Source organism: Oryzias latipes, chromosome 1 (genome assembly GCF_002234675.1).
Source record: "Oryzias latipes chromosome 1, ASM223467v1".
Classification (NCBI taxonomy): domain Eukaryota; kingdom Metazoa; phylum Chordata; class Actinopteri; order Beloniformes; family Adrianichthyidae; genus Oryzias; species Oryzias latipes.
In genome coordinates this window covers 30,178,534-30,194,811 of record NC_019859.2, presented here as the reverse complement: position 1 = coordinate 30,194,811, position 16,278 = coordinate 30,178,534, and the positions used below count along the sequence as shown (strand labels likewise).

General features: G+C 46.8%; 2 protein-coding genes across 3 annotated transcripts in view; one reads left to right on the top strand and one right to left on the bottom strand.

The window, feature by feature from the left end:
- Positions 1–257: 257 nt before the first annotated feature.
- Positions 258–10,445, bottom strand: LOC101163146 (protein transport protein Sec23A). Its single transcript, XM_023960211.1, has 19 exons — positions 10,274–10,445; positions 6,049–6,276; positions 5,791–5,848; positions 5,604–5,690; positions 5,247–5,483; positions 5,057–5,139; positions 4,825–4,969; positions 3,506–3,664; positions 3,310–3,425; positions 3,109–3,232; positions 2,943–3,023; positions 2,777–2,866; positions 2,552–2,658; positions 2,275–2,428; positions 2,060–2,137; positions 1,795–1,956; positions 1,622–1,708; positions 1,320–1,541; positions 258–710 (listed from the first exon to the last, which is right to left on the bottom strand). Exons 2-19 carry the CDS (start codon positions 6,267–6,269, stop codon positions 621–623), a joined length of 2,301 nt encoding a protein of 766 aa, XP_023815979.1. The 5' UTR covers positions 6,270–6,276; positions 10,274–10,445; the 3' UTR covers positions 258–620.
- Positions 10,446–13,264: 2,819 nt separating this feature from the next.
- LOC101156558 (coiled-coil domain-containing protein 85A) overlaps positions 13,265–16,278 on the top strand; it is a 38,372-nt gene continuing 35,358 nt past the window's right edge. Inside the window, exons 1-2 of one of the 2 annotated variants that reach the window (XM_020705635.2) lie at positions 13,265–14,074; positions 15,010–16,090. In XM_020705635.2, coding sequence (XP_020561294.1) covers positions 13,829–14,074; positions 15,010–16,090 — 1,327 coding nt within the window. In that variant the 5' untranslated portion in view covers positions 13,265–13,828. The remainder of the gene's footprint in view (positions 14,075–15,009; positions 16,091–16,278) is intronic. The other variant, XM_011479668.3, reaches the window with a different exon arrangement.

Sequence of the window (16,278 nt, the reverse complement as noted above, 5' to 3'; positions counted from 1 at the left end):
CTCTGTACGCGCTTCATGGAAAAACTGGTCCCTTCTTCAGCCTCCTTTGATTACAAAGACAACAAAGATCACCGAGGGCAAAACAGCAGATGGTCATCGAGCAGAAAATGAACCCAAACGGAAGACAAGCAGCCTCAGCTCTCAGCTGATTGCCTGCAGACATGATCCTTGGTAAGCTGGAATCTTCCTGGAAAACACTGGAAGTATGGTCCTTGAAGGAACTTTAATGTCCGTCAAATGAAGGAGTAATCATTAGATTGAGGGAGCATTCGAGATGCAATCATAATTTATTTGTTCAAAAACATTCTACATATCATTTTCAGCTATGGACAAAGCAAACATACTCAGCAGACACTCATTTAAGACAAACATCAGTCTGGTCGCTCCAGACTTTCAGAGACACCTTTGTTAGCTTCATACACTCACATAAATATGTTTTCCTCTATGAAAATGTATTTCTTTACAGGAACCTTGTTATGGACCCCACAGGCCACAATAGAACAAAGTGAGAATCGATTTAGTACAAACAGACGACTGTGTGAGTCTGGCTCGTTCACAAAAATCAGGGAAATGTCGATGGATCCTGAAAGCTGAACGGGAATGTGGCGTTCCTCTTGTGTTTACGCCGAGCTGGAAACTGCCAGCTTCTTCAGGTGGTCCATAAAGACCTGCAAGCTGACGTCGTCGGTCAGGATGGGAGCCCCCGACTCCTGCAGGAAGAGAGGAAAACACGTCAACTCCAAAGCAAACACCACGATCCACGGCAGGAAGGGAGCAGAAATCCCACAACCCCCACAGGCATCCAGAGGATTCCTAACATCTTCCAGACTTTTGGTTGACCAAGCCCAGACAGGATCCGTGAATGCTTGGGCCTCGGCAGACGTTTGACGCATCCGTTTGAATTCAACGAGGAAGCTAAACCTTCACTGTCACACTCAAGTCTGTTTTTTCCAAAGATATCCCATTTACAATAAATAATTCCCAAAAGCCTTTTTCCTCAGATGTGGCTTTTGAACATCAATTTTAAAAACAACATTAAATGGTCTCCATGCGCTTTTAGGCTCATCTCTTGACCGTCTTTTTTCGAATTGACCTCTGAGGTTTTTTGTTTTGTCCTCCTTTTTGTTTGTTTTTAACTTCTCCAGTCATCTCAGCTTTAATTGAGTCACCTGCGAGCTTTACCATCGACTTCTGCCATCGGCTTTCATTTCTGGCTCTGTTTCAAATATGTTCAGGATCCAAAGACACCCGGAAGCCCCGCCCCCTCTGACGAAGTGTAAAGCCTTAGACAAACAGATGTGTGTGCCGTGAGCGCGCACCTGTCCCCACGCGTAGAGGTTGTTGTGCGTCTGTGATGGGTTGACTTTGGAGAGCAGGAAGCGTGCCTGCGAGCCGCCGTGCTCAGTGTTGATGTAACGCGGCATGGGGAAGCGTGTCTCCAGGATATCGTTGGCATCGTCCTGTGGAGCCTTGAGGAGCTGCTTGAAGTTCTGGTACTCGGGCATTTCCTGGTAGCCCGCCTTCTGCCACTGTGCAATAGTCTGTAAAACAAAACACACACGCTGTAAGTCTAACGCTGTGCTAGTTTGAGCAAAATGGAAGCTGAAGGACAAGGTCCCACCTCTCCGTTGTAGATGACCAGCTGAAAGAATGTGTCCATCAGCAGGATGCGGTCCGGCAAGATGCTGCTGCTGTCCAGGAGCACGGGCTGTGAGAAGACAGGGTCACAGGGTCAGGACTGGAACAGAAGCCCCGGTGGGAGACTTACGGATGGGTGGGGGGAGCGAGGCTGACCTCTGGTGGTCCGTGGAAGGAGTACGAGTACAGGATGGGCTGAATCATGATGAGGGACTGGGTTAGGTCCTGCCTGGTGAAGTGATGCCTGTAGTAGGACGACTCATCGGGGCTGTTGTTGAACACCTGCAGGAAGGGCGACCTCCGCAGGTGGAACATGAACTGCAGGGGGAGGGACAACAAACGTAAACGCTGGTAATGGAAAAACCAACCAGACCCAGTGTGAGCCTGTTTACCACCAGTGGCCACTAGAGGGCGGACTTACCTGTGGGTACAGAGACAGGGACTCGGAAAGCCTAAACGATGTGGGATCTTCTTTGTTGTACTGCCCAAACTTCTGACACTGAGGGATGAAACGTTGCTTGAATACCCAGCATTCCAATCACAATAACATCAAATACCAGCATGAAGGCGGGGCCGCTGCTTCAAAGCCTCAGCTATGACAGATATGCATCCTCATTCTTGAGCAGAATTACTCACCAGGCGAATCAGCTGCCTGTCCAGCCAGCGAAGCACATCGGGGCCCTCTTCTGACTCCGCCCTGAAGACCCCCAGGCGAGCCATGAGCACGGCGGCCGCCTCTTGGTCAAACGAGGACTCAATGTGCTGAATCTGAGACTGCGCATCGGCCCAGCTTAGGGAGGGGGGCAGAAAGAGGCAGGAATGAATACAGGTGTGCCTGTGTCGATACAGGTGTGTCGACGTTGACCCAGTTTGAAATCACCTGAAAATGATTAGGAATTTAAAAGATTCTTACTTCCTGGTGATGGTGGTGACCCGTATCCTCTTCTGAGTGTTGGAATGCTGATACTGCGTGACAAACTGGATGGCCCCTCTGCCCCCCTGGGGGATGGGAGCGTTGTGCTACAAAAGACAAAACAGAAAAACCCAGTTTGACCTCATTCCTGCCTTTTAGTGCAGAGAATCCAGATCAGTTCAGCTCTCATCCTGAAATGAGCTTCATGATCAAAGAGACGTTTACCTGATTCACAACTTCAAGGTAAATGCCCAAAGTAGAGGAGGGGGTGAGGCTGCACATCTTCCACTGGTTTGTTCCCCCAATGCCCATCTCCTACAGAAAACAAACACTGATGAGTGACAGCTCAGGGTGAGGGAGGGGTCCACAGTGTAACGTGGGAGGGGCTCACATTCTCTGAAACATAGGGTCCCTTTGAGTTGAGGGAAACGCAGGGTCCGATGGCGCCGCAAACCTTCAGTTCTCTGGATGTCTGTAAAGAGACAGCTGGCGTCAGCTCCTCTGACGGACGGGAAACATTCTGCCAGGAAACGACGGCGAGCAAGCGACCTCTTTACCTTGATCTCCAGAACGCCACCAAAGGCCATGCGGAAGTCTCCGTTGTGGTCCTTACTGAAGACTCCCTGGAAGGTTTGTGTGAAGAGCGAGGTGTTGAAGGAGTCTCCCATGACGATGTGGCCGCTAAAAGAGACACAAGCTTTATTGCCCCCGCTCAGGGTAGAAGGTTGGACGCTGGCAGACGGTGAGAGTGGACGTACCCGGTGAGATTGGACAAACACTTCATCTCCAACAGTCCGGTCTGATCCAGAGCGCAGGCGTAGATGTCGATGGAGTGGCCGTTGGCCGCCGACCTGTTGCCCAGAGCCTCGTAGAACTGTGGAGCATCAAGAAACGTCAGGAGACGAAGGGACTCGTTTTCCCCAAAAAGAAGAAAAGCTCTTGAGCTTTTGTCACCTTTGTGGCTTTCTTTAAGTGTCGTGCGTTGTCTTTCTGGATGTCGTGCCAGGAGCGGATGGGAATCTTCAGCTCGTCCCCCACCACCATGCCCGGACCCTGGGTGGGCGGCCCGCCAACAAAGAGCATCACGCGAGCCCCCGTGTTGGGGAACGTACCCTGAAGGTGAGACGGGAGCAGATTTAAGTCCTCCGCCTGCTGCTTCACATCACAGATTTGACTCCAGTTGGAGCAGCATTCTTATAGAACGTGACACGTTTGTGATTCCAAACATTGTTCAACGACATTCCTCTGCTCTGGACTTGCGAAGAATGCAGCTGAAAGGGAGGCAGCTACAAAGCAGGCAAAAGCCGACGACAGCGCAGGAGTCTGGGACAACAGTCCCGTTCTACAGCGCAGGAGTTTGGGACAACAGTCCCGTTTTACAGCGCAGGAGTTTGGGACAACAGTCCCGTTCTAAAGCGCAGGAGTCTGGGACAACAGTCCCGTTTTACAGCGCAGGAGTTTGGGACAACAGTCCCGTTCTAAAGCGCAGGAGTCTGGGACAACAGTCCCGTTTTACAGCGCAGGAGTCTGGGACAACAGTCCCGTTTTACAGCGCAGGAGTTTGGGACAACAGTCCCGTTCTACAGCGCAGGAGTTTGGGCAAACAGTCCCGTTCTAAAGCGCAGGAGTCTGGGACAACAGTCCCGTTCTAAAGCGCAGGAGTCTGGGACAACAGTCCCGTTTTACAGCGCAGGAGTTTGGGACAACAGTCCCGTTCTAAAGCGCAGGAGTCTGGGACAACAGTCCCGTTCTACAGCGCATGAGTTTGGGACAACAGTCCCGTTCTACAGCGCAGGAGTCTGGGACAACAGTCCCGTTCTAAAGCGCAGGAGTTTGGGAAAGTACAGCACAGAGTGGTTTGATGCTCCACACCAGCAGAGATTTCACACAGAAGAGAGGAAAGCAGGTTTCTGCTGCTCGGACTCAGGGAAGGAGAAGAAATCAGCACATATCAGCCCCTGGCTGATGAAGACTTTAGCGGGGGTTTGATCTTTGACACTCTTGAGTTGCGTAACGGGACAGATTATCAAAATGGGAAGAGAGGGGATGAAGAGGGAAAAGACAGATGGCAAAAAGGAAGCAGCCTTTGAACTGAGAGTAAATCTACGGTTACAGCACCAGATGATTATCAGGCGCCGTGCGTCTTTCTGAGCGCTGACATGTGGCCCAGCTGTGGCGGAGCGGCCAAAGTTCATGTTACAACCAGGCCCTAATTCGTTTTTATATGCAGAGCATGGGAGGGAGAGGACGGATGTCTGTAGGGATTATTGTACCTCCAGAAGGCCAACGGCAACAGAGAGGGCGACACCGGTGGAGCGGAGCGGCCGTTTGCCCTGGGGGACGGGCCAGGGGTCTCTCTGCAACTCCCCCAGCAGGTCTGTCAGATTCATATCCACTCTGTGGATGGGCTGCAGAAACCTGGACAAGAACCCGCAGGAGTCTTAACAACGGCTCAACATAAACAGACTGGGATGTCTTGTCTTGTCTAGATCTTGTCCCTCCTACCTGCACGATGCAGCGGCATCCTGGGGAGCCACGGGACGACCTTGAGGTCCGGTGGCTGCAGGCTTCATCAAACCGAGCATCTCCTGAAAGCAGACGTGCAGATGGAGAAACGTTTCAAACCTTCATCGGGCTTCATCCTACGTTTTTATCCATCATCAACCTAATTTTCCTGATTCTCTCCAGAACCAACCTGGATCTGTTTTGAGGTGAGGTCCTTGGTGCCCCTGAACACGTAGCTCTTGGCGATGCCTTCACAGCTGAGCTCGTGAACTTGGACCATCCGCCCAAAGGTGATGAGACCCACCAGGGCGTTGGGGGGCAGCAGGCTCAGGGACATCTGAAGAGAACCCTTCAGAGCCTGGAGGTCCTCTTCCTCCAAACATGTGTCAACGACGTACAGAAAGATCAGGGGGGTTTGAGGGCCTCTCTGTGAAGAGGACAGAAAGATGATTTCATTTTCCCCATCTATAATAACAAATAAATGTTTGTTTTTTTAAAAAGGGGAGTCATCCCCCTACTCTGAAGACATGGGTGTCAAAGTGTTTACCTGAACAATGTACTCGATGGTGGAAAACTGCGGCATCAGCTCAGCTGGTTGGTTCACTTCTGATATTCCGGCATAAGAAGGAGGAAACTGCACAAACACAAAGACAGATTCTAACAACCCACTCAAAAAGAATGCCAGCGGGTCGTGTTCAGCCGCGGGGGCAGATGTCAAATACTTCAGCACTCACCGGATTCCTCTGGAAGCAGAAGTTGCATGCCCACACTTTGGCCCTGAAGTCAACCTGGCTGTAAGAAGAGGATTCAAACAAAAAGCTGCTTCTTAAACTGTCAGCGGCACTGGAATATGTCAGATCATTTGGAAACAATGAGCTAAAACACAGAGCCTCATCAAAAGAATAGAGTTTTAAACGTTCATGAAATCTTCAAACAGACACTTTAAAACATGGAAGAATCAGAAGAAAGCAATATTTTGGAGGAAAACTTACCACAGAGGGTTGAGCACAGCCTTGCAGTTGGCCCGGCTGCACAGAACCGGCTCATACTGAACCGGGGGGAGGTCGGGTCTCTCCTTCAGAGGTGTGAAGAGGCAGGAGACGGGGACCACCAGCCTGGTGGCTTCCAGCCGGCTGGAGGGCCAGAGGTTCCAGCTGAACCTCACCCCATCTCTGTCCTCGTTCTGCTGGATGAACTCCTGGTAGGTGGTCATCGTTGAGCTGGGGCACAGAAAGAACCCGATTCAGGTCAGTGAGGTGCCTCCTTCAGACTGAAAACCGTGTTGCCCGGACGCGCTCCTGTCAGTTCTGCTGCCGTCTCTAACCAGAGTCACCTCTTTAAAGACTTAAACCTGCCTCTTTGGTGCTAAAATAAGAGGCCTGACGCACAACCGCGTCACCAGAAAACCAGACCGGCTGGTTTAATGACGATGGGAACGGCGCTGAAATACCAACATGAATGGGAAGGTGCGTCCAAATATTAGACAGGTACTATTTTTGCAGGGACGACTTAGATCGGTGTGTCAATAAGGCATTTGTGACGCCCTTTGCAAAGATTCTCCAGGAGCTTGTTGTAGCAACTCCCCTGTGGGACTGTCACACCAAACCGACGACTTCTTCAAGAATTTGAAATCTGCACAGTCTGCTGGCCCAAAAAAAAACAAGAGAAGGAATCCTTGATTTTCAACAACACTTTTCCTTCCAAACAGTCAGAGTTTTCTGGTTAAGTCAGAGAACAAAAGCCCTCCAGGCTTGAGGGAAGGTTTGACTCTGCTTCTGTTTCTGATGTTGACTTTACACTAGGGCTGCACGATATGAGGAAAAGTTGCGTATTTCGATAATAATAATTAGCATTGCCATGACGATATAACTGGCAGTACATGAACAAGCAACTAAAAACATTTCCATTTCACTGGAACAGTTTAATTTAAATAAGAGTCGACATAACTTATATTATACCCCAAATGACCCTCGTCTACATGGGAGGCAAGCATCCAACATAAAACGCTCCGATTGGTCAAATCCATAAAAGGATTTATTTGACTCGTGAAATTCTTCAAGCTGCCATAACATCGTTCTAGCACATTTCAGGTAACCATTTATTGTAATTTTCGCCGTCTTTTGCGATATGCGTATTCCACAGCTTGATATAGCGATAACAGTAAATTTGCGATTTATTGTGCAGGCCAACTTTCAAACCAAAGTCTTCAGGATACTTAAAAAAAAAAAAAACGTATGTAGTTCTAAAATAAAGGATCAGTCTTCTGTACAGTATTGAAGTACATTACAGAGTCGGAAATGTGGATTGGAATATTTCCTTGTTGACGTATAATCTTTACGATCGGATTCTGTTTAAGAACAATTTTATTCTTATTAGGAGTCAAACTGTTTTCTGCTGCCGTCTGAATAGAACGATAAAAAAAATAGTAATTGATGTTGAGGAGGACTCTGTGTGCGGTTAACAAAACAAAAAAAAAGATGCATTGTTTTCAGGACAAGAACATTAGAACAATGTTCTATTTTCTAGTTTTAATAACTGCTGTTCAGAGGGAACATACACAAACAAATATGAGCGAGTGAAGGCGCACACACCTGTCACACCCCTAATGTGTTCAATTACATCGACAATTACACCTGCCCTGGATTAGGGCAGGGACAAATGCCCAGGTATGCAGCCATCGACTGAAAGGATGCATACTGTTTTCTAAAGAGCATTTATTAATAGTTACTCAACATTTGGATTGTAAAAACAAACCTTTAGTATCTCTACGCTGTTATGACACTGATATCGGCGACCTAAGTCCAGATCTATGTGTCAACACGTACGTTTGAAAAGGTTTTAGGCACATGAATGGAAAAGAAAAAAAAACCCAAAGAAATAAAAAAACACCCAGAAATGATAGCAAAAACCAAGAAAATAATTTGCTCTGAAAGCCTTTAAGGTTTAAAACAACGGTTACTCAAAATCCAACAAATAATTCTAAGAATTTCAAAAATCTTGTATGTAAACTAAAAATAGGCTTTGTGACAGAATGCAATGCAAAAAATTCTATTTTTGTAATAAAGGCCTTTCAGTTTTAACCACAAATAGTTTGAGAACTGTTTAAACAAAGTGGGTTTGGAAGAAATATATATATATATATATATATATATATATATATATATATATATATATATATATATACACACACACACACAGTGGTATATATATTTAAATAAGCCATGTGGACTCATATTCGATTTAATTCAGTACTTGTGAAGTGAATTGAATCTAGTTTGTAGTTGGTGATCTGAAACAGTGATCTCTGATGTGTGACGCCTCTGACCATATTCATCTGAACTATTTCACAACAATAAAGATAATGAGATTACTGTACATTATGTCATTTATATTTTCTCTGATTTCTGCATTTTAATAGCTTGGTTATGTAAAGGGGAAATATAATTTCAAAGTATTTTAAAGACATTGGTGTCATAAATAACCAAATATATCAAACTATTTCTGTAGATCTGACTGATGACAGAGACTCTGTCTGCACGAAACAAACATTATAAAGTAATCAGACTACAGTTATGAAACGCTTCCCAATCGACAGGGCATTCCTTCATGTAGGAAAGTCCTGATATGACTCAGTGCAAGCTAAGGGACAAGTTCAAGACCATGTCAACAAGGGGACCAGCAAGTGAAACATCACATCTCCAATGTTCAAGAAGAGCATCGAGACGCCCCGATGAAGAGCATCGAGATGCCCCGATGAAGAGCATCGAGACGCCCCGATGAAGAGCATCGCTCCGATGAAGAGCATCGCCCCGATGAAGAGCATGGAGACGCCCCGATGAAGAGCATGGAGACGCCCCGATGAAGAGCATCGCTCCGATGAAGAGCATGGAGACGCCCCGATGAAGAGCATCGCTCCGATGAAGAGCATCGCCCCGATGAAGAGCATCGAGACGCCCCGATGAAGAGCATCGCCCCGATGAAGAGCATCGCCCCGATGAAGAGCATCGAGACGCCCCGATGAAGAGCATCGAGACGCCCCGATGAAGAGCATCGCTCCGATGAAGAGCATCGCTCCGATGAAGAGCATCGCTCCGATGAAGAGCATCGCCCCGATGAAGAGCATCGCTCCGATGAAGAGCATGGAGACGCCCCGATGAAGAGCATGGAGACGCCCCGATGAAGAGCATCGAGACGCCCCGATGAAGAGCATCGCTCCGATGAAGAGCATCGCTCCGATGAAGAGCATCGCCCCGATGAAGAGCATCGCCCCGATGAAGAGCATCGAGACGCCCCGATGAAGAGCATCGCCCCGATGAAGAGCATCGAGACGCCCCGATGAAGAGCATCGAGACGCCCCGATGAAGAGCATCGCTCCGATGAAGAGCATCGCTCCGATGAAGAGCATCGCCCCGATGAAGAGCATCGCCCCGATGAAGAGCATCGAGACGCCCCGATGAAGAGCATCGAGACGCCCCGATGAAGAGCATCGCCCCGATGAAGAGCATGGAGACGCCCCGATGAAGAGCATCGAGACGCCCCGATGAAGAACATCAAGATGACCCAAAAGAACATCAAATTGCCCCAGAAGAGCATAGAGTTGCCCCAGAAGAGCATAGAGTTGCCCCGGAAGAGCATAGATTTGCCCCAGAAGAGCATAGAGTTGTCCCAGAAGAGCAGGTCCGCTCTGTTTGTCCTGCCTGATCGATCATAATCCAGTCTTCTTTCCTGAACACCATATCGGTTCAAAAGAGAAAGCCATTTCTTAGAATACGACTTTACTTTTTAATTAATAACCCCGCATTAAAATTCCTTCTCGATTAAATTATATATGTTGAGTTAAATACAAAGTCTTTTCGGATCAAAAACCTGATTATTTTTGGGAAATCTCTGGTCCACGTCGTCTCTCGTGACGAGAGCCGCGGAACTGACAGACGCGTCGACAGACTCAGACTGCTGACGGCCCATCATGGAGCCTCCGTAATGTCGGTCTGAACGCATTTCATCCATCGCCAACATTAGCTCCGGTCGATCATGGTCGAATAACCATTTTCTCCCCAAAGCGTCGGCGTTCCAACGCCGCACACGGCGCTGCTTCGTACGGCTGGCTGACTTAGCTAACGGAACGCAGCGCTAGCCTAGTAGTACTTCCTGTCCGCTCTGATCATGGAGTCGAAGACCGGTGACCCGCTTTTCACCGACATTCCGTCGAGCTCTTACCTGCTTTGTGGATTTGTTTTCAGGTTCAAACGGAGGCGGAGGTGACCGGAGAGAATTAGAACATTTAGATGTAGAAAAGACGAACACAGAGGACAAGAGACACCGTCGATGAGGGGACGACTCCTGCCAGCCGGCTTCTCCCTCTACTAGAATGACGTGTTACTCGGAAAATAGGCGTCTCCCATTGGCTTCTCTCTTCGTGACGTAGCCCGTGCTGCTTGATCGCAGTAGACGTAAAGGAAAAAAGGGAAATGTAGTTTGCATTCAGTGAATAGCGCTGCCTGAACGGCATTTGGTTGGGTGCATTTTTGAGCTGTTGGTCACATTTAGTTCGACGGTGAACTAAATTGTTGGCCTGAACTGAATTGTTCAGATTCAGACCGTGAACAATTCAGACCGTGGACTGAATTGTTCAGATTCAGACCGTGAACAATTCAGACCGTGGACTGAATTGTTGACTTTTATTTTTTACTCCACTTTATTTTTGTCACTAAATAGATAGTTGATTTAAATGAATATAATTTACAAAAATTAACATTATTCGTATTATTTTCAGTAGTATTTTTTGTCTTTTCGTAATTATTATTATAATTATAATAATAATAATTATTATTATTATTGATATTATTATTATTATTATTATTATTATTATTATTATTATTATTATTATTATTATTATTATTATTATTATTATTATTATTATTATTATTATTATTAACCTAACAGCAACAACAATAATATTAATAATAAGTAACTTTCTTGTCTTGTTTAAGGGCATAAGTTTCTGCCTGCTCTATTTCAAACATGTCTTGTACTATTGTTATAATAATTTTATTTTAGTTATTATTTTTTATCATCTATAATTTTGCATGATATTGATTGTTTTAGAAGTGTTGACAATTGAATCATAACTTGTTTAGGTTTATTTAAATATGCCTCAATAAATATCTTAAAAGCTGCACTTGAGTGGAGTCCGTTTTTATTCCTTTATTTATGCTTTCTTTTTTAACTAAAAATAAAAAGCTGACTAGACCTTTTGCTTTATTTATGTTTATAATTCTCTTAAAAAAACTTTAACTCCATATGATTTTTTTCATTAAGTAAGTTAAATTTATTTTCCTGAAAGACAAATAACTTTTGCAATATAAGATAAATCAGTGTTTTTCAACCTTTTTTGAGCCACGACACACTTTAACCTTGACAAAAATCCTGCGACACACCAGCATCCAAAAACAAAAAAGAAGAAACTCCTAGTCTGTATAGATATATGGTCCCTCCACAATCTCACATACATTTTTGTGATAATTGTGGCAGAAAAAGCTGGAAGTTGCAGCTGTTTTTTCTAAAAGATGTAATATAGGTTAAGTTAGAAGTTTTAAAAACTGTTTGATGCGTGTTCATTGTGGTTTCAAGATGTTTAACAATGAAGACTCAATGTACGCTGAGACGCTGTCACTTTAACCCAATGCATCATGGGAGATGTAGTGCAAACGGCCGCCGAACGCAGACCGACTCGCTTCTCTGAGCTTCATGGTTTTGTTCAATTGTTCCACGGTCTGATACCGGATCCCGCGGAAAGCTACACCACTAAAGACAAGCTTTATGAGCAGAATCAGAACAAAGAAGTGAAGACTTTAACCACTTCTAAGTGGTCAGACTGATGACATGTGATTGAGCCTCCAAGAATGATTGGTGGAGACAGTTAAAGGGGCGGGACTTTTCCGAAAACAGTTGAAGCTACGGCTAAAAGTCTTTTATGATCTTTTATATTCCTAATACTCAGTGTTTTATCAGGGCCTGTTTGGATGAACACAGAGCTGATATCCTGGAGATGGAAAATGTTTTTAGATCAGTTAATGAGGGCAATTTCCCACGGCACACCTGACCATCTCCCATGGCACACTAGTGTGCCACGGCTTAAATCATTATCTCAGTGAAAAACACTGAGATAAATAAAACGACACATCTTCAGGGCCATGTCTGAATTCCTTCACCACTAACTATACAGTGAATCACATGTTGCCCTCACCATTTTGTAGGGCTGTCCGAATCTACAATTCCAATATTGAGTGCCTTAGAAATTTCCCTTAAGTCTCTGCGAAAAACCAGTGTGCTTCAATGCTCACTAGATAGGGGAATATAGACCACGTTGTACTTTGTTGGTATTTAAATGTTTTTATTTTAATAATCAATCAACGTAATCATCATCAGAACACAGGCTATGTCTGAATTCCCTCCCTACTCCCTATATACTAAAGAACTATATGGTACGGGACTATGTAGTGCCTTATATTTTAAAAGTAGTTCAGACAGCATTCTCACTACTTTTTTTTAACAGCGATTTTGACGTCACCAAATTCACAAAGTGAAAATCTAATTGATATGAACGTTCTATAATGACTATATGAATCCACCATGTTCTGATAGAAACATTGATAGTTAATTAAAACATACATTTAAATGAATTGTTTTTGCATAAATTTTGGTCTGTATTCACCAAAATGAGCACACTGGCTTTTCGCAGAGACTTTAGGGAAATTTCTAGGGCACTTGATTTTCGGACAACACTACAGAATCGTGAATGGACTATATAGTGCACTAGTGAGTAGTGAAGGAGTTCTGACATATAAGTAGTTGTCATAAAACGCTCATGAATTAGATTTTCACTTTGTGAAATCTGTGATGTCATATTTGCTGTTTTAAATAAATAGTGAGCATGGTGTCCGAATTGCTTTTAAAATTCATGGCAGTACATAGTCCCTCACTATAAAGTGTTTTAGGGATTAGGGTGAGAATTCGGACACAGCCCAGGTTGGACCACAAATGGCATTAATCGGTAGCTGTCTGTGGTGCTGAAGTTTGGACGTGGACGTCATGATGTAATGCTTAGACATATGAACATCAAAACTTACTTTTCTAAATGTTTATTAAAACGGTCTTGATTAACATACCATTAAGTAGTATAAAGTATTAATATTTTTAGAGAAAACAATGTATTTTTAAAAATCGCATTGCATAACGCCCTTTTGCACATTCTGTTTCCTCTCCAAGAACGGATCTGAACATTAGGTGGCGCTGCAGCCGGGTAGTATTTTTTTTTTATGAGAGGCAAACCCCTGGAGGGAGAGAGCAGGAGAAAGGCGGTGAGGAGGAGAGAAGGGGAGAGCTTTTTGCTCTTCGTGTGTTTTTCTTCTTTGCACAGCAGACGGCGGCCCCTCTCCTGCAGGTTTCCCAGCAGCTCCTCTCACGCCGGACTCGGACTCTGGATTCAGCTGCACGCCGGCCGCAAGAAGGTCCACCTGGCTGAGAGGATGATGATGCAGCGATAAAGCAGAAAGCCTTTCTCTCCGCTGGATCCCAGCCGGCGGCGTCAGCTGTTGCTCCGTGGGTGAGGGTGTGAGCGCGTGGAGGAACACAGGCCAAAACTATGCCACCGATTTGCTGTCGGTAACGGCTTTCCACCCCTGAGCAGAGCGGGGAGCGGATGCGCGCAGAGCTTGGAAGCGAACCTCCGAGTATTTTGTAACCTTTGTGGATGCCGGAGGAGCTGCGCCGATGGAGAAGGTGACTCCGCCGCCCCAGCCGCAGCTGCAGCTGTCGATAGCGAAAACGGAGAGTCCTGCGGAGGACATCTCCGGGATCACGGACGAGGATCTGCTCAAGTGGACCAAGGAGGACCTGGTGCGACGGCTGAGACGTTCTGAGGCCGACAAGATGAGCGTGATTCTCGACCATGGGAATCTCATCCGAGAGGTCAACCGCAGCCTCCAGCTGCACCTAAATGAGATCAGGGGGCTGAAGGTGAGGGGGCGCACATGGAGAAAGGATGAGGTCATAGGTTTGGGGCGCACCTGAGAACGCGCATGACAGGAGGGATGCGTGGATGAAGACATCACTTAAGTTCAGCGTGTAGGCCTCTGAGAGATTCGTGCAAATGAGAGCAGCCACATTCCCTGTTGTGTTTGTGTGACTGAGCCTATCAGCCAAATTAGTGGCTTCTTAATGATTATCAGGATGCCTTCCTGTCTGCACAGGCCTCACATTCCTAGAAAATTCCTGCACATCCCTCAGCCTGTTAGAATCCAAACAGCCCATAGGAGTTTGGCATTTGCTTTGAAGCAGCATGCGGCCTTTCTCACGCCGCTCACTGCTGCCTTTAACATGGCTAATGTATGCACTGCTCACAATGTTTACAGCACAGATGAGGCTCGCCTGAAGTAGACTCAGAGCTCTGGGATCGGTTTCCTCTCTCTCCAAGACCTCGTCACCTCCACCCATGCAAGCGGCCTAATTACAGAGGAAGGAGCTGCAGGGTTTGACAAGAGGAGGGGGGGGGGGGGTATTTTAAAGGAGAGGGAGGAGCTGCAGGCTGTTTAATGTTGTTTAATGCAACATTGTCAAGGGTGTGTCATCTCTGTTTACCATGCAGTCTGGGATTGAGGATTCTAATCTGCTTTCACAGTGAATACAGGGACTCTGCTCTTTTAAGGGAAAAGTAGAGAGGATTAGGATTTCATTTCACGGGTTTGCACACAGCATCTGAGCGATACCTGGAAGAGCATTAAAACAGAGCACAGTGGCCACATCCTTTTCAATTTCCTTTTCAATTTTGTCAAGCGAATAGAGGGAAAATGCTACACCTGGTAGTGATTCAAAGTAATTGATCTTCTCATAAGCGGGCTGCTGCTGCATGATGGTTAATTGGGAGGACATCATGTTGTTCTCTTCCTTCTCAGGACATCAACCAGAAGCTGCAAGAGGACAATCGTGAACTGAGGGACTTGTGCTGCTTTTTGGACGACGACCGTCAGAAAGGAAAGCGTGTCTCCAGGGAGTGGCAGCGCCTTGGGCGTTACAGCGCCAGCATCATGCGCAAAGAGGTGACCCTCTACCTCCAGAAGCTCAAGGAGCTGGAGCTCCGACAGGAGGAGGTGATTCGGGAGAACTTGGAGCTGAAGGAGCTGTGCCTTCTGCTGGATGAGGAGAAAGGAGGAAGTTTCGTCGGAGGTAACTTATCAGGGGGGAACACAGGAATGGGGGGGTGCCGCAATTCCATAGACAGCCAGAATAGTTTGCTTCTGGTGCCGGGACAGGGGCTCCTGATGAGAGACGTAGGGGACGGGAGCAGCACTTCGAGCGCTGGAAGTGCTGACAGCTCCGATCACCCTCACCACAAGCAGGCTCACCTTGCTGCAGGAGGTGCTGTCAGCATTGGAGACAAAGGCAGCCCGGAGCTTGTGCACAAACCCAGGTGTAGCAGCATCACTGGAATTGGAGGAGGAAGTGGAGGAGACAGGGAGGGCTCCAGTCCTGTGCACCCGACCGGACGCCACCGCAGCACCAGCCTCGAGTACCCGTACACGCTGCCCCAGCTCTGCCGGCCCCGCTGCGGCTCCATATCGATTCCCGACCACAGTCGAGTTATGCGGGGCCTGAGCCCAGAAAAATACGCAAGGAGCATAGGCCAGCGTAGCCCGGAACAGCATCCCAAACACCACAGCTCTGACCTCCTTCTGGGCCAGAGGCAGCATTATGTTGGCCAGGGAGGCAGCGGGGAGCTTTATCAGAGGCATCAGAGGAGCAGCATCAGCAGCACCGGCTGTGGGAGCCCAGAACCCCGGCATGTGCATTTAGGTACTGGGGATCATCATGAAAAGGGCTGTATGATCCAGGGCGGAAGCCCCGAGACCCACCGGCATCAATACAGTTTGAGCCCTGACCAGGTGAAGTTCGGCAGCCCCGTTAGAGAGGGGCAGAGGAGGCCAGCCGGAGACGAGCTGTCGCCGCATCACCGCAGCATCTATAATGGCATGAATGGTAAGTGTGCGTTTCAGCTGTGCTTCTGTAGCCCCAAACCTTTCAGAAAAGTAATGCAGCGAGTCACTGAAAACAGCAGTCTGAAACCTCAGAGAAAAACCCAGAAAACTAAAGCTAATGTCACGCCGTGTATGTTTTCGAGGAGACATTCCAGGGAGTATGATTACTTGATTTAGAAAATTGATACT

Excerpts from the sequence above, each read along its gene's own strand:
- LOC101163146 (XM_023960211.1), bottom strand. The coding sequence starts at position 6,269 with ATGACCACCTACCAGGAGTTCATCCAGCAGAACGAGGACAGAGATGGG. Across the intron at positions 3,426-3,505 it reads ACTTAAAGAAAGCCACAAAG|TTCTACGAGGCTCTGGGCAA; the intron begins GTGACAAAAGCT and ends GATGCTCCACAG. Across the intron at positions 2,429-2,551 it reads GTCACCACCATCACCAGGAA|CTGGGCCGATGCGCAGTCTC; the intron begins GTAAGAATCTTT and ends CCCCTCCCTAAG.